This window comes from Sphaerodactylus townsendi, linkage group LG06 (assembly GCF_021028975.2).
Source record: "Sphaerodactylus townsendi isolate TG3544 linkage group LG06, MPM_Stown_v2.3, whole genome shotgun sequence".
Lineage (NCBI taxonomy): Eukaryota > Metazoa > Chordata > Lepidosauria > Squamata > Sphaerodactylidae > Sphaerodactylus > Sphaerodactylus townsendi.
The window spans coordinates 111,129,235-111,155,419 of NC_059430.1; the positions used below are offsets into that span (position 1 = coordinate 111,129,235).

The following is a 26,185-nucleotide window of genomic DNA, read 5'->3' on the forward strand; positions in this document are numbered from 1 at the left end:
AACCTAGGAAATATATATATATATATATATTTTAAATGCAGGAGGCCTGTCACTTGAGCTTATAAGTGTTTGTTTCAAGGACTCTGGAGGAGGGTGAACAGCTGGTGGGTAAAGGCTGGCTAAAGCTGGATTGTCTTTTCTCTCTCCGCAGGTGCCCCTAAAAACTTCTCCGTTTGAAGTGCTAACAAGCATCCTGCAGTCTTTACCTTGAAGCTAAGGGGCTGCCTGTTGCTTTTTTTTGGTAGGACATCTTGTCCTTCCCTCAACCCAAGACAAGTTTTGTTAGCAGTAAGACTCGGATGGACCGGCCCTGCTTCTTGCATCTCTGACTCCCATTCTGTTTTTCTTTTCTTTTTTGCTGTCATTCCCAAGTGATATGACAGGCCAGGCGGGCCATAGGATAGTTTTAAGAGCTGCCTTTTGCATCGCGCCCTTATTATCCCAAGCGTATCACTTCCTGTGGGGGGAGAAAATGATCCACCAGGCTGACATTTTTCACGCTTGTTCTTAGATCAAAGGTGAACTGTTTCCCGTTAGAAGGATGGAATTCTTTTTTTAAAAAAACGAGAGCTGAGAGCTGAAAGCGTGTGCGTTTTCCCCCATCTGGCCATATTAATAGATTGAAGCATTTTTTTTTTACAACTTTCAAGTTTGCCGGGCATGTGGTCCACAGTGAGAATGAGGCTGTTTCATATCTTTGGCCTTTCTCACCCCACAATTTAGTTCAATCCGCTGTGGGGCTCTGCCCTGTATCTAAGCTGTGTGTTTTCTCGCTGCAGGCGAGTTGTTGGAGGCATAACATTAGAGGGCTGGGAGGAAGCTTTAAGGCCACGAATTCTAGCATCTAGGGGATGAGGGAGAAAGATCCTGCGAAGACAAATGGTATGACCAGATGCTCATATTCCTAGCAGAGAGTGCCATGTTAAAGGTAGGGTAGCTTTTAAGATTTGAGAAGCAATAAGTAATCAGCAATATAATGGAGGTGAGGTTTTGTTTTTATAAAATCTTAATTTCTCTCATCTCATGCTGTATAGGAGGAAAAGTTTTGAAGAGAGGGTAATTGGGGTCTCATTCCAATTTCATTTCCTTCGTGCCAGGATAGTAGCTGGTATCGAAGCAACCGCAGGCAGACTGTGGGGCAGAAACAGCATTCCTCTCTGTCCAGCCCAGGTTCTATTGCCTGCGCACCTAAAAGGCTGGTGGGATAAAAATGGCACCAAAATGGACGGGGGGGCGGGGGGGGGGGCGGGGGGGGGCAGGCATTGCACTTGTGTGTGTCAACACATCCTGCAAAAACTGTAAGTGATATCAAGTTTTAAAGGAGAATGTTCTAGGGTTTGCCAAAACACTCTGTTGTTTAACTATAGAGTTTTTGTGAATCTTAGAGCTCTCTGAGGTGATGACATCACTTCCAGGTTTCTCTAGAAGGGACACTGCATGCCACCACGTCTCCACCTCCCAAATGCTTCCAGTGATTCCTGGCTGTAGTCTAGCAACTGTAGTCCAGCAGTCCGTTTAAATGCTCAGAAATATTTCATCCTGGCGTTATGGGACCTATGTAGACAAACAGGTGTGCAGGTGAGGGGAGAACAGGAGTTGAAATGTCCCTCCAGCCACTTCCATCACAAGGTAGGGAGGGGATTTTGCCCTTTCCCCTCTTCCTCACTTCATCCTTCAAGTTATTCTGGCATATTGCAAATGGCAAATCATTTCCATCTTTTGCTATAAAATCGCAAGGCTTTTAAAGGATTCCCATGAGTCTTTTTCAGTAATATCATGCAGAGCAGAAATCTGTTGGAGGAAGTTATATGTGCGAGAAACCATGTTCCTTCTAACCACTCCCTGTCTCTGGTTGTTGTGAGGGGTGTTTCCACACATCTTACGCTAGCTGTGATTCAGTTCCACCATTGCATCTGACTTCATGGCTTTACGATGCTGGGGATGAAATCATGGTCTGCTTTTTCCTCCCAGACAACACAATGACATTTGGTAATAAAAACTGGTCTCAGAAGTGCTACCTGGCATAAATATGGCACCTCCATGTGAAAAAAAGGTATGATTGAAGCAGGAAAACTGGCGCATGGAATCAGCAGGACGAAACCATTTGCAACAAATCTCCCCAAAACAAAAAAAACCAACGAGAAATGTCTTTGCTGTGCATCCTTGACTGCTCCTCCCTTCGGTGCTGCTCTTTATTCCCTTTTCTGTTTGCTCCCCTTTAGAGCTACACGAAGAGCGCTGCCTTCATTGTGACTTTGCATCCGCTTCAGAACACCATCACTGACTTCTGGAGGCTGGTCTATGACTACGGCTGCACCTCCATTATCATGCTGAACCAGCTCAACCAATCCAACTCTGCCTGGGTGAGTGATGGACAGCCACCTGGTTGGTGGTGGCTTCTTTCTGCAAAAATGGGGGTTTTTGGGGGGAGGGGTGGGGATGTACATCCCTGAAGACTGGAAGATGGCCAGTGGCACACCAATCTTTAAGAAAGGATCTAGGGGGGACCCAGGAAATTACAGGCCAGTCAGTTTGACATCTGTTCCTGGTAAATTAGTAGAATCTATCATTAAAGATAAAATTGTAAAACATGTAGAAAAGCAAGGCCTGCTGAGAAAGAGTCAACATGGCTTTTGCAGAGGCAAATCCTGTCTTACAAACTTACTAGAGTTCTTTGAGGGTGTAAACAGGCATGTGGATAAGGGGGAACCAGTGGACATTGTCTACTTGGATTTCCAAAAGGCTTTTGACAAAGTTCCTCACCAGAGACTATTAAGAAAACTCAGCAATCAAGGAATAAAAGGGGAAGTCCTCCTATGGATTAAAAACTGGTTGAGAAACAGGAAGCAAAGAGTGGGTGTAAATGGGAAATTCTCACAATGGAGAGATGTAAGGAGTGGTGTCCCCCAAGGATCCATTTTGGGACCAGTGCTCTTTAACCTATTCATAAATGACCTGGAAGTAGGGGTGGGTAGCGTGGTGGCCAAGTTTGCAGATGATACCAAATTATGTAGGGTGGTGAGAACCGCAAAAGATTGCGAAGAGCTCCAAGCGGACCTTGATAAATTAGGTGAGTGGGCTAAGAAATGGCAAATGCAGTTCAATGTAGCAAAATGTAAAGTGATGCACATAGGGGCAAAAAATCCAAACTTCACATACACGCTACAGGGGTCAGTGCTATCAGTTCCATGGGAATGTCAACTCAATGCATGGCAGCTGTGAAAAAGGCAAACTCTATGCTGGGGATAATTAGGAAAGGAATTGATAATAAAACTGCAAAGATTGTCATGCCCTTATATAAAGCAATGGTGCGACCCCACTTGGAGTACTGTGTTCAGTTCTGGTCGCCACATCTCAAAAAGGATATTGAAGAGATAGAAAAAGTGCAGAGAAGGGCAACAAGGATGATTGAGGGACTGGAGCACCTTCCTTATGAGGAGAGGCTGCAGCGTTTGGGACTCTTTAGTTTGGAGAGGAGACGTCTGAGGGGGGATATGATTGAAGTCTATAAAATTATGCATGGGGTAGAAAATGTTGACAGAGAGAAATTTTTCTCTCTTTCTCACAATACTAGAACCAGGGGGCATACATTGAAAATGCTGGGGGGAAGAATTAGGACTAATAAAAGGAAACACTTCTTCACGCAACGTGTGATTGGTGTTTGGAATATGCTGCCACAGGAGGTGGTGATGGCCACTAACCTGGATAGCTTTAAAAGGGGCTTGGACAGATTTATGGAGGAGAAGTCGATTTATGGCTACCAATCTTGATCCTCTTTGATCTGAGATTGCAAATGCCTTAACAGTCCAGGTGCTCGGGAGCAACAGCCGCAGAAGGCCATTGCTTTCACATCCTGCATGTGAGCTCCCAAAGGCACCTGGTGGGCCACTGCGAGTAGCAGAGAGCTGGACTAGATGGACTCTGGTCTGATCCAGCTGGCTTGTTCTTATGTTCTTATGATATAACTAAAAAGGCAGTCTAATTGATTTGCATGCAATTATGGACTACCTACAAGGGGTTTTGGCCTTGCTAGAGTTGGCTACAAATGTTTGCAGACTCTTGAGCCTGGGTCATCTGGGGGTGGCGAAAAGTACTGTCAAGACCCCGCTCATTGACAGTGACCCTGTAGGCAAGGGACATTCAGAGGTGGTTTGCCATTGCCTGCTTCTTATGGAGCAACTGTGGGTTTCCTGAGTGGTGTCCCATCCAATGAGGGCGGACCCTGCTTAGCTTACAATATGTGCCTGATGAGACAGGGCTAGCCTGGGCCATCCAGATTCTGTTGTCTACATATCAGTAAATGTCAGGAAATGAGGGTTTGCCAGCAAAGATGCCTCCATCCACCCTTTGTACCCAACAGAATAAAATGCATTTTCGTCTTAGGCGAGCAACAGGTTCGTAGTCTTGCAGTGAATAATCCATTCTGAAAGCCAGCAGTGGCTTGTTGTGCCAAAGAGATGATGACATACACTTTCCAACAGACTCACTTCCTGATAACACAGACGGGCAGATTTCCCCCCATTTCTATGCCAGAAGTGTGTGCGGCTTCATTACCATCCCACACATTTTGCATCTCAAACAGCGACCCGTTTTTCAGAAGTTGTTGAGATTTAATGCACGTTATTCAGCATTCTATATCCTAATGAGACAAACAACATTTTACCCACAAAAGACAGGTAGATTGGCAGCGTGGCTCAAGTGGTGAGAATCAGAGCAGGAAACTACTTGCAAAAGTTCAAAATAGCTTCTGCACATATATCTGAGTGAGTATGTAATCTGGAAACAACTTTATGCTGACTGGAGACGTTACCAAACCAGGTGACATGCTGTATCCACTTATGTCCAAAAACGTATGCTAAACATAGTCAGTAGGAAGTATACCTCTCACAATAGGAATGACTTCTGAGTAAATGTGCGTAAGCGTTCCAGGTGTTCATCTCATGATAGCTGGACATGTGAACATAGCTCAAAGCTATCTTTTTGCTTAGATGCTTCCTATGAATTTGGCACCCTGACCTGGATAGCCCAGACTAGCCTGACCTTATCAGGTCCCAGAAGTGAAGCAGGGTCAGTCTTGGATAATACTTGGATGGCAGACCACCAAGGAAGTCCCAAGTTGCTATGCAGGCAGAGAATGGCAAACCACCTCTGAATATCAGCGGCAACTTTGCAGCAAAAAAGGAATGGCTTTAGAAGGTTCCTTGCAGGACAGAGTGCAAATATGACCCATTTTGGCCATCACAAACCTTCTGGATAGAAGGGCACTAGATGATAGATTCTCGAGATGTCAGGAGGCATTTTAACTATGATCGCCCCACTCCAGATCCTTAAAACATTCTTGACAGGTTCAGAGCAGTTTTAAAAACCCATTACAAGCCTGTAATGTTAATTTGACCGAAAAACGTATTGGATTTTTTCCCCCCAACATAAATTTGGTATTACAGACTCTTAATGGATGTCTGGAGAAGACTTCATTAACTGGATTATTTTATGAGTCGAGATCAGACACTTCAGTGCAAATGACCCAAACCTACTGTTTTTTTGCGCCGCCGGAAAAGTAAGCACACAAACGAATTAAAGGCCTCCCTCGGGTGAAGAGGAGCATTCCTTTGTCAGCCGTGCTTGCTGAGCTAAAGAGCACTGCTGTGCGCTTAAATAACAGAACAGGGGAAAAATAAACATTATCCCTGATGCTCCCCTTACCCAGGAGGCGTGGTAATTCTGCAAGGCCAGAGGGAGTTTACTCAGGAGTGAAATTAACTCTGGAGGCCACTGACATGGAAGGCAATCAAAAGCAGCTAACTATGTTAGGGTAGGGTGAATATAAATTCCCGGGTATGTAAAAGGTAGATGGAGGCAACATCGGGGTAAGATTGCGACTTGCTGAGGCCTAAGCTATGTTATGTTTAAGAGTTGCCAGAGCATTAAGTTAATTTGGTAATTTTTAATAATTAATGTGTATTTAGTGGCCTGAATGGCCCGGTTTAGCCTCTCATTAGCTTGAAAGCTGAGCAGGGTTGACCGTGGCTGTATTTGAATAGGAGAACCCCAGGGGAGATTGGGTTTGCTACACAGAGGAAGGTAAGGGCAAAGCACCTCTGTTTGTCTCTTGCCTAGAATGCCCTGGGAATGGGGTCACCCTGAGTTGGTTGCAACTCTAGGACATCTTCTTTTCATAATCAATAGTCTGGAAATCCAGCGACTTCAACAGTTCTCCTGTGGTGTCGAAGGCTTTCACGGCCGGAATCACTTGGGTGCTGTGTGGTTTCCGGGCTGTATGGCAGTGTTCTAGTAGCATTCTGCTAGAACACGGCCATACAGCCCGGAAACCACACAGCACCCAAGTTCTCCTGTGGCTTTCCTGGCTTCCAAATTCCTCTTGCTTGCTGGTTTCCAACCTTGCCAAATTCTGTCACTGAATTCAATAGCTCTGGGAGGGGTGGTTGGTGAGTCACACGAGAGACCTTGTGACCTCCCAGATTCAGATACTGATAGAGAACGGCCTTGTCCAAAAGCTGTTGAAGTTTTTGACTACTCAATTTGGATCATGAACATCGGAGTGTCATAAAGCTTGTTTTCTCTTTCAGGCGTTAAGCCAAGAGTTGTTCTCTGATGTGGTTTGTAAAGAGATAGCAGATCTTAGTTTAAAGGGATGATTGCCCTCCTCGGGATGGCCCAGGCTAAACCAGTTTCATTAGCTCTCAGAAGCTAAGGAGGGCTGACCCTGGTTATTTCTTGAATGGAAGACCCTGAAGGTTGCTACCCAAAGGAAGGCAATGTATTTTTGTGTCTTGTAAACGCTATGGGGTCATCATAAGTCAGCAGCAATTTGACAACACTTTCTACCAGGATGGGAGGCCAAGCCCCAAAGTTGGTCTTTGGTCTAAAGCATAGGTGTCAAACTCAGGCCCTCCAGATGTTCATGAACTACCATTCCCAGCAGCCCCTGCTAGAATGGCCAATAGGCCCTGCTGGCATGGGCTGATGGGAATCGTAGTCCATGACCACCTGGAGGGCCTGAGTTTGACACCTATGGTCTAAAGCATTAAAGGATGCATATGAAGGTTTGTGGGGGTACTCCAGAGTCCATTGTTTTCCATAATTCCTTGCATATTTTTTGCCTAAGATATTGACATCAGTATAGATCAGTGGTGGCGAACCTATGGCACTCCAGATGTTCATGGACTGCAATTCCCATCAGCCCCTGCTAGCATGGCCAATTGTAGTTCATGAACATCTGGAGTGCCTAGGTTCGCCACCATGGGTATAGATTGACCAATGGTTTGATTTGCTATAAGGCAGCTTAATATGTTCCAAGCAGTTATATCCTAGTTTCAGAGACTTTTATACTGCTTTCCCTGACTTCTCCATATCTTTTGGTGCAGCTCTTCCTCTTGTGTTTCTTCATTATCCTGACCCCCCATCCCCTGGATATGTTATTCTTTGGGGGATGTCCATGTAATGCTGTTTAGCCAGATCTTAATGTTTACCAGTTTAACACCAACCGCCAATAAATCAGCCTTTACAGCGAGCGGCTTTTGAAAGGTGACTTAGAGGGTATATCCCTCGTTTGAACTATGTCTTGCCGAAGGAAGTTTTAATATCCAAATTATAGCTCCGTGTCTGGAAGGCATCGAGATCGAAGAGATTTATAGCCCCTATTAATAACCAATTATTTCTCAAACACATTTGCCATGCAGTCAAGCCTGAGCTGTCCGAAGGCCCAAAATGCTAAATGTTTTGTTAAAGTGCAATGACAAACATCATATATTTTGTATTGACGCTGGTTTCCCGGCTGTCATGGTTTGCAAACAATCACATCTGTGACCCTCGAATTGAGTAATACATCAACCATGTGACTGGATGAGAGATAGCAAGGGGTGGATACCTTGCTATCGGCGATCTTCCTCTTCTGACTCCAGCAACGTCTAGGAATATTAAAGTTCAAGTTGATATTTCCAAGTCAGTGTTTACTTTCAGCTCAGCAGGAGGAAGACTATGGAATCAAATATTTTTGGCTGAAGGCAGGCAGACCTTCTAACTGTCCCAATTTACCAGGGACAGTTCGGGTCATTGTCCGGATTTTGTTTCAGTTTTTGCCTTTGAGCAATGCCTGACTACGATTATGTTTCTTACTAGAATTGTCATTCCTTAGAATACAGCATTCTTCCCAGGATGTCTGTAATGCAACTCTCTGAGGCGGGCAGTGGACACATTTTGTATCTTTTATATCTGCTTGTCCACATGCATGAACACGCTTGGCGAGGTTCAGCAGGAAATGCTAATGGAGACGGGTGATAAGATCACATGTGCCTGGGAATCAAGTTCCAAGCAAGGAGCTCCCAGGGTACATCTGTGGCCAGGATTCATTTGGATTGGTGGGGGGCAGGGGGGTGGGGGACAGACAGACACGAGAAGTTTGTAATGTGCAAATTGGTTCTCAACTGCTCTCAGAGTTCACTGCCTCCTTGAGCATCTTCGGTCAGATTGTTTCTTTAAGGGTTTTTCTTTTTCTTTTGGTTAATTCATAAAGGCATTTTTTTCCTGTGTATTGGGGGGGGGGCTTCCCCAAGTGGACCAATATCCCTCCCGTTGTATGAGTAGTCTAGGACTGCCAGTTGCCAGCTCAGAGTTGGGAAATTCCTGGAGATTTGGAAACAGTCCCTGAGGAGGGTAAAGTTGATAGAGGAGAGGGTCTTCAGTGGGGGCTGATGCGTGGGGGTCTGCCTCCTAAAATTGCCATTTCTGCCAGGGGTATCGATCTCTCTAGTCTGAAGATCAGCTGTGATTCTGGAAGAATTTCAATCCCTCTCCTAGGATGTTGGCAATCCTAGTTTTGCTGATTTGATCACCTCAACTTATTTATTTATCTATTTGAATAGCTATACCCTGCCTTTCTCCTTGGTTCAAAGCATGTTATGCAGGTGGCTTACAATCTTACTCCAGCCCATTCATTGCTGGGTAAAGCATTCGAACTTATGGAATGTTCTGATGCTGCAAAGACCTTTATTATTTGAGTGTAAATGAAGCTCTCCTACTAAACACTGCACTACTGGACTGTCTGGATTTTTTGTTCCCTGATCTGCATAGCCCAGGCTAGCCTGATCTCGTCAAATCTTGGAAGGCAACCAGGGTCAGCCTTGGTCAGCATTCAGATGAGAAGCCACCAAGGAAGTCCAGGGTTCCTATACTCTGTTTCACATTAAGATGTTAACAGATTGTATATTCCTCTGCCACAGAACTCAAACTGTCATACGATGCTCTGCCTGGGTCCTAGTGCCTACCTAGCCCTGCTCACCCCATCTATTTGAAAGTAAAAATAGATTTTGGCATAAATGCTGTTGTATCAAAGTACCAAGTTCAATAATGCACAAAATAATGGTTTTGACAGGCATCACGTAAAAATGAATGATAATTCTGGTATTCATTCAGGACTATACCAGCATACACCAGCTATACTAGCATAGCTACTAGTACCTGGGACAAGCACTGAAATTGCTCCCCCTACACCCAGACTCCATTGCAGTGGGGCAGTGGAGGGGTCCCTGAGGAACCTTAGTTGATGATGAAACCTTTAATGGCATATATATAAATTATACAATGGAAATTAAAATTGGCTGGTAAAAAAGTTAAAAAAAAACAAGCATCATGAGAGCTGGAATATTAAGCCACTGAATTGGGATTGAGTCTACTAAGCATTTGGGAATGTTCAGTGATGACAACACACAAGAATCTAGCAGTTTGTTCAATAGTAGCAGTTGAGTTGCTGTCTAACAAGAACAAAGTTTTGACAGCATCTGTAGTGTTGCCTAGATCAGTTATGAGAGGATTAAGTAGCCTTTCCCGCTCTACAGCATATAAAGGGCAATGTAATAGAACATGATGGATGGTTTCCTCAAGATCAGGATTGCAGGTGCAAGATCTATCAGAGGATGGAAGATGGTGCTCTCTGTTGTATCGTCTGGTAGAAGGAAGAACATTGCATCTGGCTAAGGCAGGGGTAGGGAACCTGCGGCTCTCCAGATGTTCAGGAACTACAATTCCCATCAGCCCCTACCAGCATGGCCAATTGGCCATGCTGACAGAGGCTGATGGGAATTGTAGTTCCTGAACATCTGGAGAGCCGCAGGTTCCCTACCCCTGGGCTAAGGTGACAGCGCGTCTCAGAGTGGGCTTATGTAGAAGATGTAGATAGCAGGAGTGGCAAAACGAGGCAAAATATGCAGATGGATTGGAGAGCAGGTTTTATTTGCTTGTACCATCAGTTTCTGGAAGTCCTTCTCAAAGAGTTTTTGCTTTATGAGACGGTATCAGTGGTGGGATTCAAATAATTTAACAACTGTTTGTTTACAAGCACCATTTTAACAACTGGTTCTGCCGAAGTGGTGCGAACCTGCTGAATCCCACCACTGGACGGTATATCTCATTAGAAGGAACCCTAGTTATGTTAAGAGGAAGGAAGGAAGGAAGGAAGGAAGGAAGGAAGGAAGGAAGGAAGGAAGGAAGGAAGGAAGGAAGGAAGGAAGGAAGGAAGGAAGGAAGGAAGGAAGGAAGGAAGGAAGGAAGGAAGGAAGGAAGGAAGGAGAAAAAGGGGAAAGAGAGAAAGAGAGGAAAAGAGAGAAGGGAAGGGAGAAAATTCAGCAGCAGGAGTGCAGAGTTTCTCCCACCTAAGGTTATCAATTCAATGGGAGCTGCTTTCCACACTTACAGTTAAAAGGATTGAGGAAGTAAGGTGATGTGGAAGGTCCTAAGCCCCTCTGCCAACCAGAGTAGACAATACTGAACCTGATAGACCAATAAAGAGTCAGTGATCCTGTTCACACCTTACAGCAAGTGGGTATATAATCCTTGTAATATAGAATCCATCATTACAGTGTAATATTTGATATTTTGTATGTGCATTGAGTTAATCTTACATTCAAAACCTGTTCGAACCTGCAATTTAAATCCAGCATTTCCCCTGCTATTGGTGCCCAGTTTTATGAAGGGACTGTGGCTGTTTCTTACAAATAGATGTACAAATAAATGTTTGTATGTTCACTACTAACACTTGCACAGGCCTAGAATAAGACAGTTTGATGTGCTGAATCCATTCCCTCCCCCTCCCCACACACACACCCATGTGTATTTCCCCCTACTGACTGAGAACACTTTTCCATACATTTGACTTTTAACTCGCAAAAGTATAGGGTTCCATAAATCTGAAACATCTCTCCCATAATTCTAGAACTGGGTTCCTGGAGGGGAGGAAGGGGGGCATTGCAATGAAGTTGATAAGCAGTTGATTGAGCGAAATACTTCCTTACTCAATAATTAAATGGTGGAATTCAGTTGCAGTTGCCAATTCCATCTTGGGAATTTCTTGGGGGTTTAGGAGCAGTACCAAGAGGAAATGGAGCTTGGAGAAGGGAGGACTCACTGAGAATATAATGCTTTAGAGTCAACCTTGTTGCCAGTGGATGCCATGACTTCAAAAGACACATTCATGAATAGTTACCAGTTAACAAGAATCTCCCCAGCTCGAAGCATCCATTTCATTGGGTACCCTTGAATTCCAATATTATGCAACAGGGATTCTGATTTGTTAAACCATGAAGAGAACCTCCATGTCTAGAAACACTAACCCTGTAAAAAACAGTGCTAGGAAGCAACGGAAAAACCTTGGCCTCTGTGCCATTTGTTGACTTTCGAGAGCATTGTCTCATTGACAGGATGCTGACAGGAGAATGTTCTGATCCAACACAGCTCTTTTATACCGTATCCTTAACCCAAGAAACTACCATATAATGAGAACAATCCTAAACAGGTCGACACACAAGTAAGTCCCATTTTTAGTGTATTTAATATATTTATAATCTGCCGTGTAGAACCAACCAGAAATTTTTTTAAAGAGCTGAATTGAAGCAAAATTTAGGTGTTAACATGACACATAAAATGATGCAGGATTTTTTTAAAGACTGCAGCTAAAGAGTCAGACTCCTAGTCTAATAAGGTCAGTACTGTCACCTCTGCAATTTTGTTTCCCCGCATCGCCTAGTACCTGATCCTTTTCACTGGAGATGCCAGGGACCAACCTTCCCAATGCACATCGGATGATTCTTCCACAGAGCTACAACACCTCCTCTCTGCAAGCATTTTAAAGGTGCCATAAGGCTCTCCAGGGTTTTTTTCCCCCTCCAAGCTGAGCAGCTCCTTAAAAATGAATTAAAACCACCCTAAGTCTATTCAGTGATGGGCTTTATTTCTAGGAAAAGGTTCTTAAGATTGCTAGGCAGGGTTCCAGTCTTGAAAAGAGACCTTCCAGGGGCAAAGAAGGGCTGCAGAATGTGAACTTCTGCCTTTCGTTGGAGCAGTGGAAGGGGGAAGGCCAAGAAATGCGTACCTGGGCACCCATGAGCCAGGCATTCATCTGGGTCAGTGCTTACCTGGACACTGAAGGCTATCATTGCATGGCACGGCGGGTCCTTGGGCTACCTGCGCTGCCTATGCACGCCAGGCAGCAGGTCACGTTGCAGAGTGCAGAACCCAGCCCAGCCCCACACCTCTGACAGCGCCAGCACCCTCATGGCCTGCCTTGGCCTTGCAGCTCCTCACACGACCCACCTGCGAGGCCCACTCCCTAGCCCTGACCCCCGCCTGTGCCCACCTGGGCACAGTTCTGCCTGGTGCAACAGTGAATCACCAGTATTCCCTTCCAGCTCCAGCACCTCCTCCCTTGCTCGCTCACATGGGGGCACTCAGATGCGCCCCATGTGACCTTTTCTTGTGATGCTAGAGCAGTGGTTCTCAACCTTCCTAATGCTGCAACCCTTTAATACAGTTCCTCATGTTGTGGAGACCCCCAACCCTAACATTTATCCATTTTACAGATGGAGAACACTGATGCAGAGAGTCTTAGGCGACCCCTGTGAAAGGGTCATTTGACCCCCCAAAGGGGTCCCGACCCCCAGGTTGAGAACCACTGTGCTAGGGGCTTAAGCCCCCCTGGGCCCTCCCTCATGACGCCAATGAGACTGTATTCTAATGCGAAGCATACCATTTTCTCAACTGCTGCACCTCAACTGACCAAACGAACATCTTTATGTGAAACAGAGTATACACAAAGGCAGGCATTGGAAAACCACCTCTATTAGCCTGTTGCCTTGAAATCCACCATAGGCCACCATAGGTTGGCTGTGACATGACAGTAAAAAAATTAATTGGAATTAGCGTGCAAATGATGGAGCGTTCATGTTGCAGTGCCACCAGTTCATACTCTGTGCTCTTTCTCTTTCTTCAGCCTTGTTTGCAATATTGGCCGGAGCCCGGACTTCAGCAGTACGGTCCAATGGAAGTCGAATACGTTTCTAGATCCACAGATGAAGATGTCATTGCTCGCCTTTTCCGAGTCCAGAATATAACACGGGTGAGAAGCCTGAGAAATGCCATGCTGGGGATGCAATGGTGTCTTGAGAATGGGTTGGCTGTGTTGGTGATGAAAGAGTGCAACGTCTTTTGTTTTTTTCCCCTTTAATTAATCCCTTTAAACAAAGTTTACACACACATGTGTATGCATGAAGCTGCCTTTGTGTGTTGTTAAAAGCCAGTGTTGCCTGCTTTGACTGGCAGTGTCTCTTTAAGGTTTTGGATATAAATCCTTCACATCACCTACTCCCTGGTCCTTTGAATTGCAAATGCTCGGGATATTGAAGCTGGGATCCTCTGCGTACAAAGCAAAGGCTCTTGCACTGAACCATGGCACCTTCCTAAGTATAACTTGGTTCCTGTCCTTGTATATTATATGACAAGAGGAGCTCTTGGATGTTCGGGGGAGCATGTGAAGAAAAAGGAGTTTTGTGAGAATATGAGGGGACTACGTTTTTGTAGTTTATAGTAACAATGATTTGACCCTGCCAATAGTTCAGACTAGTCCAATCTGGTCCAGATTAGGACTTGGATGGGAGACCACCATAGAAATCCATGTTTGCTACACAGTGGCAGGCAAAGGAAAACCATTTCTGTTCATCTCTTGCCTTGAAGACTCTATGGTGGGTCTGTAAGTCTTTTTTTTTTTGCCACCAGTAAGGATTTGGACCTAATTGTTGCTGAGATGGTCAGGCAGCATCTGGCTGTATTGCTTCATGTCAAGTGGGACCCCGCTTGACTGAATTTGTTTCCATGCCCACCCTCTGCTAGCCTGTCAAGAAAAAAATAACTGGCTAATCCCCCTCCCCAATTGCTGGTTTTCTAGACTAATGTACAAAGGTGGGGGGGGGGGGCTTCATGGTCCATTGTGCAAATGAATTTTTTCACCTAATGTGATTCAGTTGTTTTGCTTTATGCTGAGTTTGAAATGCGAGCATTTGCAGGATATTTTTAAATAGACTCTGGGGAAAGTGCATAGCTATGACTGCTAAAAAGGAGCGACCGGGACATTGAGACAAGGCTAGATTTCTCTTTCTCAATCAGATTTTTCATTGTTGAGTAATGAAATGGTACCCAAGCCCTTTTAGGAATATGGACTAGAGCAGAGGTCTACAACCTGTGGCTCTCTAGATGTTCATGGACTACAATTCCCAGCAGCCCCTGCCAGCATGGCCAATTGGCCGGGGCTGATGGGAATTGTAGCCCATGAACATCTGGAGAGCCACAGGTTGCAGACCCCTGGACTAGAGGGAAAATAGGCCTAGCATCAGTACGGTAGCAGTACAACCAGTATCTGCCACATTGTGCAACTGTACATAGTTGCACAAGAGATTGTTGGTATATATCCTAACTACTGAGGACTACTGGGAACAGGATATCCTCACTGATGTATGAAATACATGAATTTCTTAAACTAGAAACCAAAAGTGATGTGTCATTTTACTGTGTCTGTGTCCCTGTCCTGAATCCAAAGTCAATTAGTAGTAGACCTGGGCATTTCCTCCTATGAATAACATTTTTAAACTTTTTAAAAAATCATTCATAAATGTCCTTATTTGCATAATGATCCATGAATGAACATATCCGACCTTTTTTTGAGCTAAGGGAAAGCAGAAAGTTTGTTGATCCACCACCAACTTACACAGTTGCTGTCGGTTCATGACAATAGCAGAATGTCTGTCACCCTAAATCCTTTTTTCCTAATATCGCTAAGCTTTGAAGAAAGTGTCACCTGTGGTTTACCTCCACTCTTACTGAAAAAGCAACACAGAGTCTTGGAGGTGCCTCCTACAGACTTGGATCATTGGCCAACTAGGTTTTGTACTATCATCTGCAGATGTGGACCACTGGCCAATTGGGCCAACCAAGTTCTGTGCTACAGACTCAGACCATTGGCCAACCAAGTTCTTCTATCAGCTGCAGACTTGGACCATGGGCCAACCAAGTTCTGTATTATTAGCTTCAGACTTTGACTGCTGGACAGTCACATTCAATGCTGTCAGTTACAGACTCAGACCATCAGCCAACCAAGTTCTCTGCTATCAGTTGCAGACTCAGACCATCAGCCAACCAAGTTCTCTGCTATCAGTTGCAGACTCAGACCATCAGCCAACCAAGTTCTCTGCTATCAGTTGCAGACTCAGACCATCAGCCAACCAAGTTCTCTGCTATCAGTTGCAGACTCAGACCATCAGCCAACCAAGTTCTCTGCTATCAGTTGCAGACTCAGACCATCAGCCAACCAAGTTCTCTGCTATCAGTTGCAGACTCAGACCATCAGCCAACCAAGTTCTCTGCTATCAGTTGCAGACTCAGACCATCAGCCAACCAAGTTCTCTGCTATCAGTTGCAGACTCAGACCATCAGCCAACCAAGTTCTCTGCTATCAGCTGCAGACTTGTACCATGGTTCTGTATTATTAGCTTCAGACTTTGACCGCTGGACAATCACATTCAGTGCTGTCAGTTACAGACTCAGACCACTGGCCCAATCAAGTTCTCTGCTATCAGCTGCAGACTTGAACCACTGGCAAACCAAGTTCTGTACTATTAGCCACAAAATTTGACCACGGGTCAACCACATTCAGTGCTATCAGCTACAGACTCAGACCATCAGCCAACCAAGTTCTGTGCTATCTAACTTTGATTAGTAGTTACTCTTTCAAGACCTAGGAATAGAAAGGTCTCTTCTGACCTCTGCCATCTGTTAATTAGAAATGCCATGGACTCAATTAGTGTCCTTCCGCCTGCCCAGCCAAGATGCTTCACCACCATTGCTGCTTTTCTAACTCTTAATGAAACTATTTCTTCACATTTTTAAAAGCCTTTCTCAGGTTTATGAAACTATTTCCTCCTTTTTTCTGATTTCACTTTTTTCATTGTCTGGGATAATTGGCTAGGCAAGGAGGAGATGCAGGCCTTTCCTGTCTGTTCCTTTGCTGAAGCTGCAGGGGCTGATTTTAATAAGTTACGCATTAACCAGCCCCTGCCAGTGCTTGTCTTGCAGGTTACTTCATGAATAATTTGCAGACAGCTACTACTATGGAGATGGGCTTCCCAGGAAGCTAAATGTCATAGGCTCAACAGCAGGACCTCTCTGCGTCTCACATGAAACTTGGGGAGAAAAAAAAGAAGCAGGCTGGATAATCAGCTCGATTTGCTCCAATTTCTTGTGTCCCCTACTTCATACCCTTTCTCTAGGCATGCTGTTGCTTATAATTTAGCAACAGTGGGGTTCAGGAAGAAGTGATATGTTGTGTTGCAAGTAAGTCAATGCGTGTAAAGTGCTGAAGTCGCAGCCGACTTATGGTAAACCAGTGAGGTTTTCAATGCAAGAGACTAAGAGAGGTGGTTTGCCGTTGCCGTCCTCTACATAGCGACCATGGTATTCTTCGGTGATTTCCCATCCAACCAGAACCAACCCTGATGAGCTTCTGAGATCTGATGAGATCTGACGAACCCTTAGGTCTTCCCAAAATGTGAATCCCCAGGAGCCACCAAAAGTGGGGAGCAGGCAATGCTCAAATTATGGTGGAAGTCCCTGGCTCCAACTCACAGGCTTAGCAGCAAGACCTCAAAAGTATGTTCAGTACTGGGGATCTTGAGCTGAATGGCTGGGAATTGGCTTCTACCAGCTTTATCTCTGTGGACAACCAGTCTTTTCTCAGTACAGCTATGGTAAGGTTAGAAGGGGTGTGTGATTTTGTGAAGTGGTGAAACCACTAGAGTAGAAAAAGGCCCCCTCAAAATGTAATCACCCTTCAGGCTAAAGATGGGCGCAAATTTTTGCCAACATTTTCACATCTCCCCCCAAATACCCACTCCCTTTTCACCTTTCTTTGGGAGGCCAAAGAAGGTGTGAAACGGTTAGCAGAGGTGGAAAAGGAACTCATCCTTGCTACCAAGGAAACCAGGTAGATGTATGGCTTGTTTTCCTCAGACACTGAAATGTTCCCTCCTCTCTTTCAGTTCATTTAAATTGAGGGCAAAACATTGGTTTTGTTTGCCCACAGCAAAGTTGTAAAAAAAAGCCGACCCGATTGGCTACATTGTGCCACAACATCATTGTAGTCACCAGTGGCGTAACTGGGCAAACTGGAGCCCTGGGCAAAACCTGAGTTTGATGCTTGTAGCTACATCCAGTGAGTATCTAGGCAAACTGGGCAGCCACCTTCCCCCACTGTGACCAAGCAATGATTTTTTACACCAGGTTGTTTCAAAGTCTCCATCACATTATAGAACATTTGTCGCAATAAGCCATGCCACACAGCAGAAATATTTTTTTGAAAACATTTTCAAAATGCTTTCAAAATGTTTCATTACTGCTATGAAAACATTTTATGGTGTTGTATCCAGTACCCCCAACTGGGGGAAACAGCATCACTTTCAACGTTTCAAAGGAGAATCTGGGCTCCCTAGTTTAAACAAGTGATGCTGGAATCCACTAAACAGCCCACATTTTCAATGGTGTTTTAAACTAGGGAGCCCAGATTAAGCCTTTTAAATCTACCTTAAAGGGAGAATCTGGGGTTTCTTAATTCTCCCCCACCCTGAAACAGCATCACTTGCAATGTTTAAACTGGGGACCTCAGATTCTCCCTTTAAATCCATGTCGGGATTTAAAAGGAAAATCTGAAATCTGGGGGATGCCTGCTGCAATTGTTAAGCTAGCAGCACCAAACTTTCAGGGTATCTTTAGGAGACCCCCTAATGATACCACCCAGGTTTGGTGAAGTTTGGTTCAGAGTCCAAAGTTATGGACCCTCAAGGTGTAGCTCTGTTAGCTCCATGGGAAACAATGGATGATGGAGCACCCCTTTGGGAGTCCATTCTCCCTGATGATACCTGCCAGGTTTGGTGAAGTTTGGTTCAGGGGGTCCAAAGTTATCGACCCTCAAAGGTGTAGCCTCATCTCCTATTAGCTCCCATTGGAAACAATGGGGGATAGGGCACCCCCTTTGGGAGTCCATAACTTTGGACTCCCTGAACCAAACCTCACAAAACTTGGGTGATAGCATCAGGAGAGTCTCCCAAAACATCCCTGAAATTTTGGTGCTGCTAGCCTAAAGACTGCGCCCTCTGCAGGCCAAAATGGAAAAACACTGAAAATACAAAAAATCCCACAAACAAACCTGCGCCCCCCACAGGGCTGCGCCCAGGGCAACTGCCCACTTTGCCCAATGGGAGGAACGCCTCTGGTAGTCACCATGTGACCCCTATTGGACTGTGATCACTTTGGGAACCAGAAAGTTGGGCCAAATAAACAAATAGAGGAGCTGCTGAAAGCGAAAAGATTTATGTGACCTAGAAGGAATTAAGACACTGTATGGGGAGTTTCTAGAAAATCGTGTGCCCCTGTTCACCTTACAAATTTTGGAAATAAACATATCTGTATTCATCTGAGACCTTAATACCTTAGTTATTTTCAGTCATTGTGTCTCCACTGCTCCACATACTGGGAGAATGCATTATATGTGATCATATTTGGGTTGGATCCTGCCAGCTTTTTCCACTTGGTCATTTCTGATGCGCCTGCTTGCTGAAGTTCCCATCTGGCATATCTTTGGACCTCTGGGTCCCACGGTCCCCAGCATAGCCTTTGGGTGGCCAAAAATGGGCCCCTCCTCGCCATCTCACCCGCAGAACTGTTGGTAGAAATGTCTATTCCCATTTGTCACATATCTGTTACACATGGTCAGAAATCCCGATTTTTCAAGATCCATGTACAAAAGCTGGAACACACTCATTTTGCCCAATTCAAACAAAATGGTAACCACCTGTATCAAAAACTGGTCATTCGGTTTTGCACAGGCTGAAGCTGAAATGCATTTGCCTGATTCAGATATAATGGTAATTGCACGTATCAAGATGATCGTGCATAGCGCACTCTTCAGGTGTGCCTGGTAGGAGTGCAAGGAACTTAATGATTTAAAAGGACTCATGTAGACAAATAAATGCACCTTAGCCAAAGTCTCAGAAATGTGACATTTGTCTTAAACCCTGACCCAGTATTATAGGGTTAATGTCAGCCTGGAAACTAAAAGTTCATCACATGAGCCGGTCCTCATTCTCATAATATTTCTATGTTCTCTTACAAATCTCTGATTTGTGAAGTGATTCTGTAACCCTCGCCTCATCTAAATCCTAGTCTCTCTCAGATATGTGACCCAATCCTCCTCCTTCCAGAGCTCTCTAACCACATTAGACTTCAAAGCTAACTAGGTCCCTGGACTGTTAGAATCATAGAGTTGGAAGAGACCACAGGGGCCATCCAGTCCAACCCCCTGTCATACAGGAACAGACCATCAAAGCATTCCTCACAGATGGCCACCCATGTTCTGTTTAAAAGCCTCCAAAGAAGGAGACTCTACAACCCTCTGAGGCACCGCATTTCACTGTCAAACAACCCTTACTTGACAGGATGTTCTTCCTAATGTTTAGGTAGAATTCTTTTCAGTTTGAATCCATTCCTCCTTGTCTCCGGAGCAGCAGAAAACAAGCTTGCTCCATCTTCAGCATGACATCCCTTCAAATATTCAAACATGGCTATCATGTCACCCTTTAACCATCTCCACACTAAATACCAGCTGCCTAAATCTCTCCTCATAGGGCATGCACTTCAGACCATCTTACCATTTTGGTTACCCTCCTCTGCTTACTCCACCTTGTCAATTAAACAACACCAGTGGTGGGATCCGAAAATGTTAATAACAGGTTCCGATGGTGGTGGGATTCAAACAGTGGCGCCGCCGCACACACGCACCTCCAATCCCTATTGGGCAGGGAGGTTGCTTTAGTAACCCCTTCTCGGCACTCAGAAAAAATTAGTAACCACTTCTAGAGAAGTGGTGAGAACTGGTTGGATCCCACCTCTGAACAACACCCTCCCTGTATTTCCCTTATCTTGTAACTTTCCCTTACCTATCAGGGAACAATACATTTAAAAAGGTGCCACCAGTCTTTGCCAGTGGAATATATCCTTTTGGGGTTTGTGGAATGATATCACTGGGAGTAGGTAGGGGACATGTAATGAAGTTCAGAAACTTTATTCTTTGACACACTTACACACACCCCTCCAATTTATCCCTGGTCTTCTTTTAAAAAAAATAGTCAAAGGGAACATTGGATACAAAAGGGTATGATTTTAAAAAAAATTGTACCTAAAAACACTTTGATAACGACAAAAAAAGTTACAAAGTTTTCAAATGCAGATAAACATATTTATCATAGGGACTTCCAACTTTGTCTCCATCAAGTGTCAGTTGTATATTATTTTTACAACTTTTAAAAACGTTTTTAGCTTTACCTTGAAGTTATATTTATATATGTATTGTTTTATATGTTTGTAAGCCACCCGGAGCCTTGCTATGGTCAGGGATGGGTGGGGTAAAAATGCAGTAAAATAAACTAGTATACCTCTTGGTCCTTAGTTACATAAACAGTTATATCTTCATGAACATTGCTTATAAACTGAAAAACATCACGCTTTTCTCTATTAGTTCTTAATTTGAAAAGTCCCCTTCCATTCGCCTTCAAAACCACTTGTCATCAGTTATTTTTTTTCTTTTTTTATCTGTATATTCTAGTTTCCAATTGTCTAAAAATTTATTCAAATTCCTTTCTTTAAGCAACCATGTAAGTTTGGCCATTTCTGCACTGCATGGAAAGGGTAGTGGGGATATTCCTTTATTTCCTGAAAAATTAATGATCGCTGCCAATTTCCTCCCCACCAAACCTTTCCAAAGGCAATGTAAACAAGACTCCATAAAGGAGGAAAAATAATGTGTGTTCTCTAGTTACAGGAAGGTCACCTGATGGTCCAGCACTTTCAGTACCTGCGGTGGTCAGCTTACAGAGACACCCCCGATTCAAAGAAGTCATTCTTGCATTTGTTGGCCCAGGTGGAGAAGTGGCAGGGGGAGAGCGGCGATGGGCGGACAGTTGTGCATTGTTTGTAAGTATTATAAAACACCATGACACGTGTAATGTGCTGCTCAGTAAAGAAGCCTTATTCAAATAAGTATAAAGAGCACACTACTAAGGCTCTCGATTACAATTTTCTGGATGTTGTTTGTGTACCCAGAATTTGTGCATCCATGTGGGGGCAGGGGTTTGGAATGCACAGAGAAGAGATGGAGTGAATGTGGTCTGTCTTCACCCTTGAAGGAAAATGCAGGAGATGGAGGGAAATTGAACTCATATCTTGCTTAGGAACTGGCAGAATGTCCCTGCCTATCTAGTCTTCTCCAGCACTTGGTGAAAAAGAGGAGTAGCAGAAGAAAAGCTACGCTGGTCTTTTCTTTTTATCCATATTTTCTTGACATGTTCTGGTTTGAGTCCCAGCTTTCTTCACCCAGCTATTGAACATCATTTGCGACATGAGCAACTGTTGTTTTGGGGGGAAAAACGTTTTGTGGGTTGCATCTTAAGAATTCCAAAACAAACCAACAAATCTGTCCAAATCTTTGACAGTGTTATTTGTGATGACTAAGTTCATAGAATCATAGAGTTGGAAGGGACCAAACAGGCCATCTGGTCCAACCTCCTGCTCAATGCAGGGTCAGTCTAAATTATTACTGACAACAGTTACAAGCAAGCAAGCCTTTATTGGCAAAAAATGACAACTGTTTGTCCAGCTTCTCTGGCAGTGAGGTGGAACCCACCACCTCCCTACACAGCCAGTTCCACTGCTCTTACTGTACTTCCCCCCCTAATATCCCACCAATGTCTTTCCACCTGTAATGTAAACCCCTTATTGCAACCCCTGTTCTCTGCTACCAAAAGGGACAGCTGTCTACCCTCCTCTAAGTGACAGCCTTTCAGATACTTAAAGAGAGCAATCATGTCCCCGCTCAGCCTCCTCTTTTCCAGATGAAACATTCCCAAGTCCCTCAGCCTTTTCTAGTAGGGCTTGGTCTCCAGACCCCTGATGATCCTTGTTGCTCTTCTGTGCACCTTCTTCATTCTGTCCACATCCTTTTTGAGGTGAGGCCTCCAGAACTGCGCGCAGTACTCCAGGTGTGGCCAGAACAATGCCATGGACAGTGGGCGTACGGCATCTTGCGATTTGGATGTTATGCCTCTGTTGATAACGGAATATCATTCAGTAGGCTGTATCCTTTTGGAAATTAATTGTTTCCAAAATGAATCCTATGGACATTCCTGCATGAGCTGCCCATGTTCTTAGCTACAAATCTGGGAGATTTCCATTTTTTGGAAAGGGTGCCAGGCATTAGTATCTAAGAACATAAGAAAGAGCCTGCTGGATCAGACCAGAGTCCATCTAGTCCAGCACTCTGCTACTCACAGTGGCCCACCAGATGCCTTTGGGAGCTCACATGCAGGTTGTGAAAGCAATGGCCTTCTGCTGCTCCCGAGCACCTGGTCTGCTAAGGCATTTGCAATCTCAGATCAAGGAGGAACAAGACTGGTAGCCATAAATCAACTTCTCCTCCATAAATCTGTCCAAACCCCTTTTAAAGCTATCTTAGGCTCCTTCTGCACATGCAGAATAATGCACTTTCAAACTGTTTTCAATGCTCTTTGAAGCTGTGCGGAATAGCAAAATCCACTTGCAAACAGTTGTGAAAGTGGTTTGAAAACGGATTATTCTGCGTGTGTGGAAGGGGCCCAAGTTAGTGGTCATCACCACCTCCTGTGGCAGCATATTCTGTTGGCTGTATAGCCAATCTGTTGGCACTATAGCCAATAACACACAACAGTAGATTTCAAGGCCATAAATATACCAAAATATGAACCCTATTGGGAATGCAACAAAATTTACTAGGATAAGTCAAACATATTATTGCTCAAGGAAGTCAAAATATCGATATACACAAAGTTTCCATTCTATGATAAAACGCATAGCAAGTTATGTGTATCGATATTTCAATTAGCTCTAGCAATAGTATGTTTAACTTATCCTAATAAATTTTGTTACATTTCCCATAGGTTTCATGTTTTGGTGTATATAAGGTCTTGAGGTATATCCAGCAGCCGGTGATTTATCCAAGATGCAGTTCTATGTGTTGTGTTCTGTTGTGTGTGCGTAAAACATTGAAGTACAGATGGGAAAGAGAGAAGAGACATCAGCTAGTTACCTTTCCATTGTACATTGATCCAACTCCAGTTACGATCGTCTTCATTTCCTAGCTAACTGACTACTCTTCTCATGTCTGGGGGGTGGGGAAAGCTAGTTATCCCCCTTTCCGAGGCCCTCTTTGAGCAGCCTTCTTTGTTTTATTTTAATTAATATTTGCACTGGTTTTTAATTACCATCAGTCAGTTCGGAAGCCAATTCTGTTTTTGGCTGGGAAAGCACAGTCAAAAAAAGGAAACGCAGCAAATAAATAAATAAAGAGTCATGTTTCCAAACTGATAGAGGGCACCCAGCGAGCTTTTAATCAAAAATGAATTACAGTCTTGCCTGTCTTCATTAGCCTAAGGATAATTTGGCAGAGTCATTCACAAAATACAGAGCTCTCCAGTGGGCACAGCTTTCTAGCGAGGCGCTAGAAAAAGAAAATAGGGGTTGCTACTGGCTGGCAAACACCAATCTTGCGTGCGTCTAGCTAATACGGTTATATCGAGGTGTAAAAGATTTATTAGCAATGATGGGAATCCATGCCCTGAAGAACTTGCTTCATCATATGTCTGTACTTGGGGAAGGTAAAGGCAAAATCTTCTTTTTATGTATTATCAAAGGCCTTTACAGCCGGAATCAACGGGCCATTATGGGTTTTCTGACTTGTGTGGCCTTGGTCTCATCGTTTTTTGCTCCTAACGTTTTGCCCGCATCTATGGCTTACATATTCCAAGGCATGTCATGGTAAGATGTATTTCTGTACTGTGGGGAGAAATACATCTCACCATGAGATGCCTCTGAAGTTGCCAGCTGTAGATGCAGGTGAAAGTTAGGAGCAACAACTACCAAAATTCGACCACACAGCTTGGAAAACCCCACAACGGCCAATCTTCTGTTTTAACTTGCTTATACAAATGTCTGTTTATTAAGTGTATGTCATTATATCAAATGCCAAAAAACCAGAAATGTAACCTGCAGTCACTGAACATTTTGACCCACCCTGCATGACACATGATGAAGTCCTATCGGTTCTGGAGCCCCTGATCTTTTGCTTTTTGCAGACGTTGGACTCGTTCACACATCACAAACTAGGGACAGTCTGTTTGTGATGAGAATCAGCCAGTAAATACTCCTTCTCTGGAAGTTTTTAAAGAGAGGCTGGATGTCCATCTGTCAGGAGTGCTTTGATGGCGTGTTCCAGCATTGCAGGGGGTTGGACTGGATGGCCCTTGGGGTCTCTTCCAATTCTATGATTCTATGACATGTTTCTTCCCTCCTGTCCCTTTGGCACACTGTACTATGACTGATAAAGCCCTGGTTTGTTGTAAACCACATTATCTGTGATACCACACATCTGAGAGGAAAGGCATCTTGGCATAGCCCAGTCTCATCAGATCTTGAAAGCTAAGCAGGGATGGTACTTGGGGGACCTCCAAGGGAGACTCTGCAGAGGAAGGCAATGGCAGACCACCTCTGCTTCTCACTTGCCTTGAAAGCCATTTGATGGGGCAACCATTCGTTGGTTGCAACTTGACGGAATGTTCATACGTATTCCAGATCTGGTACTTCAATGTGGTTTGGACTGTTTCTTACTTCACAAGCCAGGATTCTAAACTGGGATTAAACTGCAGCTCTGTCCTTCCAATGGACTGGTGACCAGATTGAATGGAAAGGCAGCATTCTGTCTCCTAGCACATTTTTAGCTTGACGCTCTTCCAAGGAGTTCAGTGCAGCATACAAGGTCTCTTCTCCCATTTTTGCCTCCACAACAACCCTGCAAGTTAGTTCATATTGACAGTAAATGCCCCAGGGCCTCATTCTACAAATTTCATGGTCGGGGAGGGGGGATTTATCCTTGCCCAGAACTCTTAACGTCTACCCCATGCTTCCTCTGTTACACTATTTCAATTGGACTACTATTTCTATTTCCATTGGACTACTTTTCATGCTGTCTCCATGCCATTCTTTTGTTTTTCCTTCCTTCCAGGAACGGGGGTGGACGGAGTGGCACTTTCTGCGCCTGCACCATGATCTTGGAGATGATCAAGTGTCACAAGATGGTAGATGTGTTTTTTGCTGCAAAAACCCTCCGAAACTACAAGCCAAATATGGTCGAGACTTTTGTAAGTGACTGGCACATCTGTACCTTCTTCTTGTGCCGTTAAACTCTTGGGGGGGGGGGGGGGGGGGTTACAAAAGATTGTGGGAGTAAGCATAAAATCAAGCTGCCCAAGGGCATTTTTGCATGCATCCCATTGCACTGGTCCAAAATGTCTAGCATACAAAACATGACTTTCCCCAGGGAAGTCACTACAAGGATGTTGCATCTGATGTATGATGGAATTTCTGTGCCTCCCAGAAGCATGCAGAACCAGCACTTAACATGGCCACAGCTGGCTTCAGTGGAACTGCCAGTCTCCAGGCGGGGCTTGGGGTTCTCTTAGAATTGCAACCAATTCCTTGGAGGAAATGACTTCTCTGTGGCATCGCATCACTGCTAAGCTCCCTTTGCTCCCCAGACTCCACCTTCTGCTGGCTCCACCTCCAAAATCTCCAGGAATTTCCCAAGCCGAACTTGGCAACCCTTGGTTGTACAAAACTGCTGAAAACTAATACACAGCCTAAAATATTATATTTTACCCAACGGCAGAGAAAATAATAAATGCGGATGTACATTTCAACTCAGTGTGTATTAAAC

At 44.4% G+C, this 26,185-nt stretch overlaps 1 protein-coding gene across 8 annotated transcripts in view; it reads left to right on the plus strand.

Annotated features, from left to right (window-relative positions):
* PTPRU (protein tyrosine phosphatase receptor type U) overlaps positions 1-26,185 on the plus strand; it is a 488,373-nt gene that overhangs the window by 447,289 nt on the left and 14,899 nt on the right. For all 8 annotated transcript variants that reach the window (XM_048499773.1, XM_048499774.1, XM_048499775.1 and 5 more), the window contains 4 exons: positions 2,223-2,363; positions 13,280-13,405; positions 21,200-21,357; positions 25,475-25,610. In XM_048499773.1, the coding sequence (XP_048355730.1) occupies positions 2,223-2,363; positions 13,280-13,405; positions 21,200-21,357; positions 25,475-25,610 (561 nt within the window). The remainder of the gene's footprint in view (positions 1-2,222; positions 2,364-13,279; positions 13,406-21,199; positions 21,358-25,474; positions 25,611-26,185) is intronic.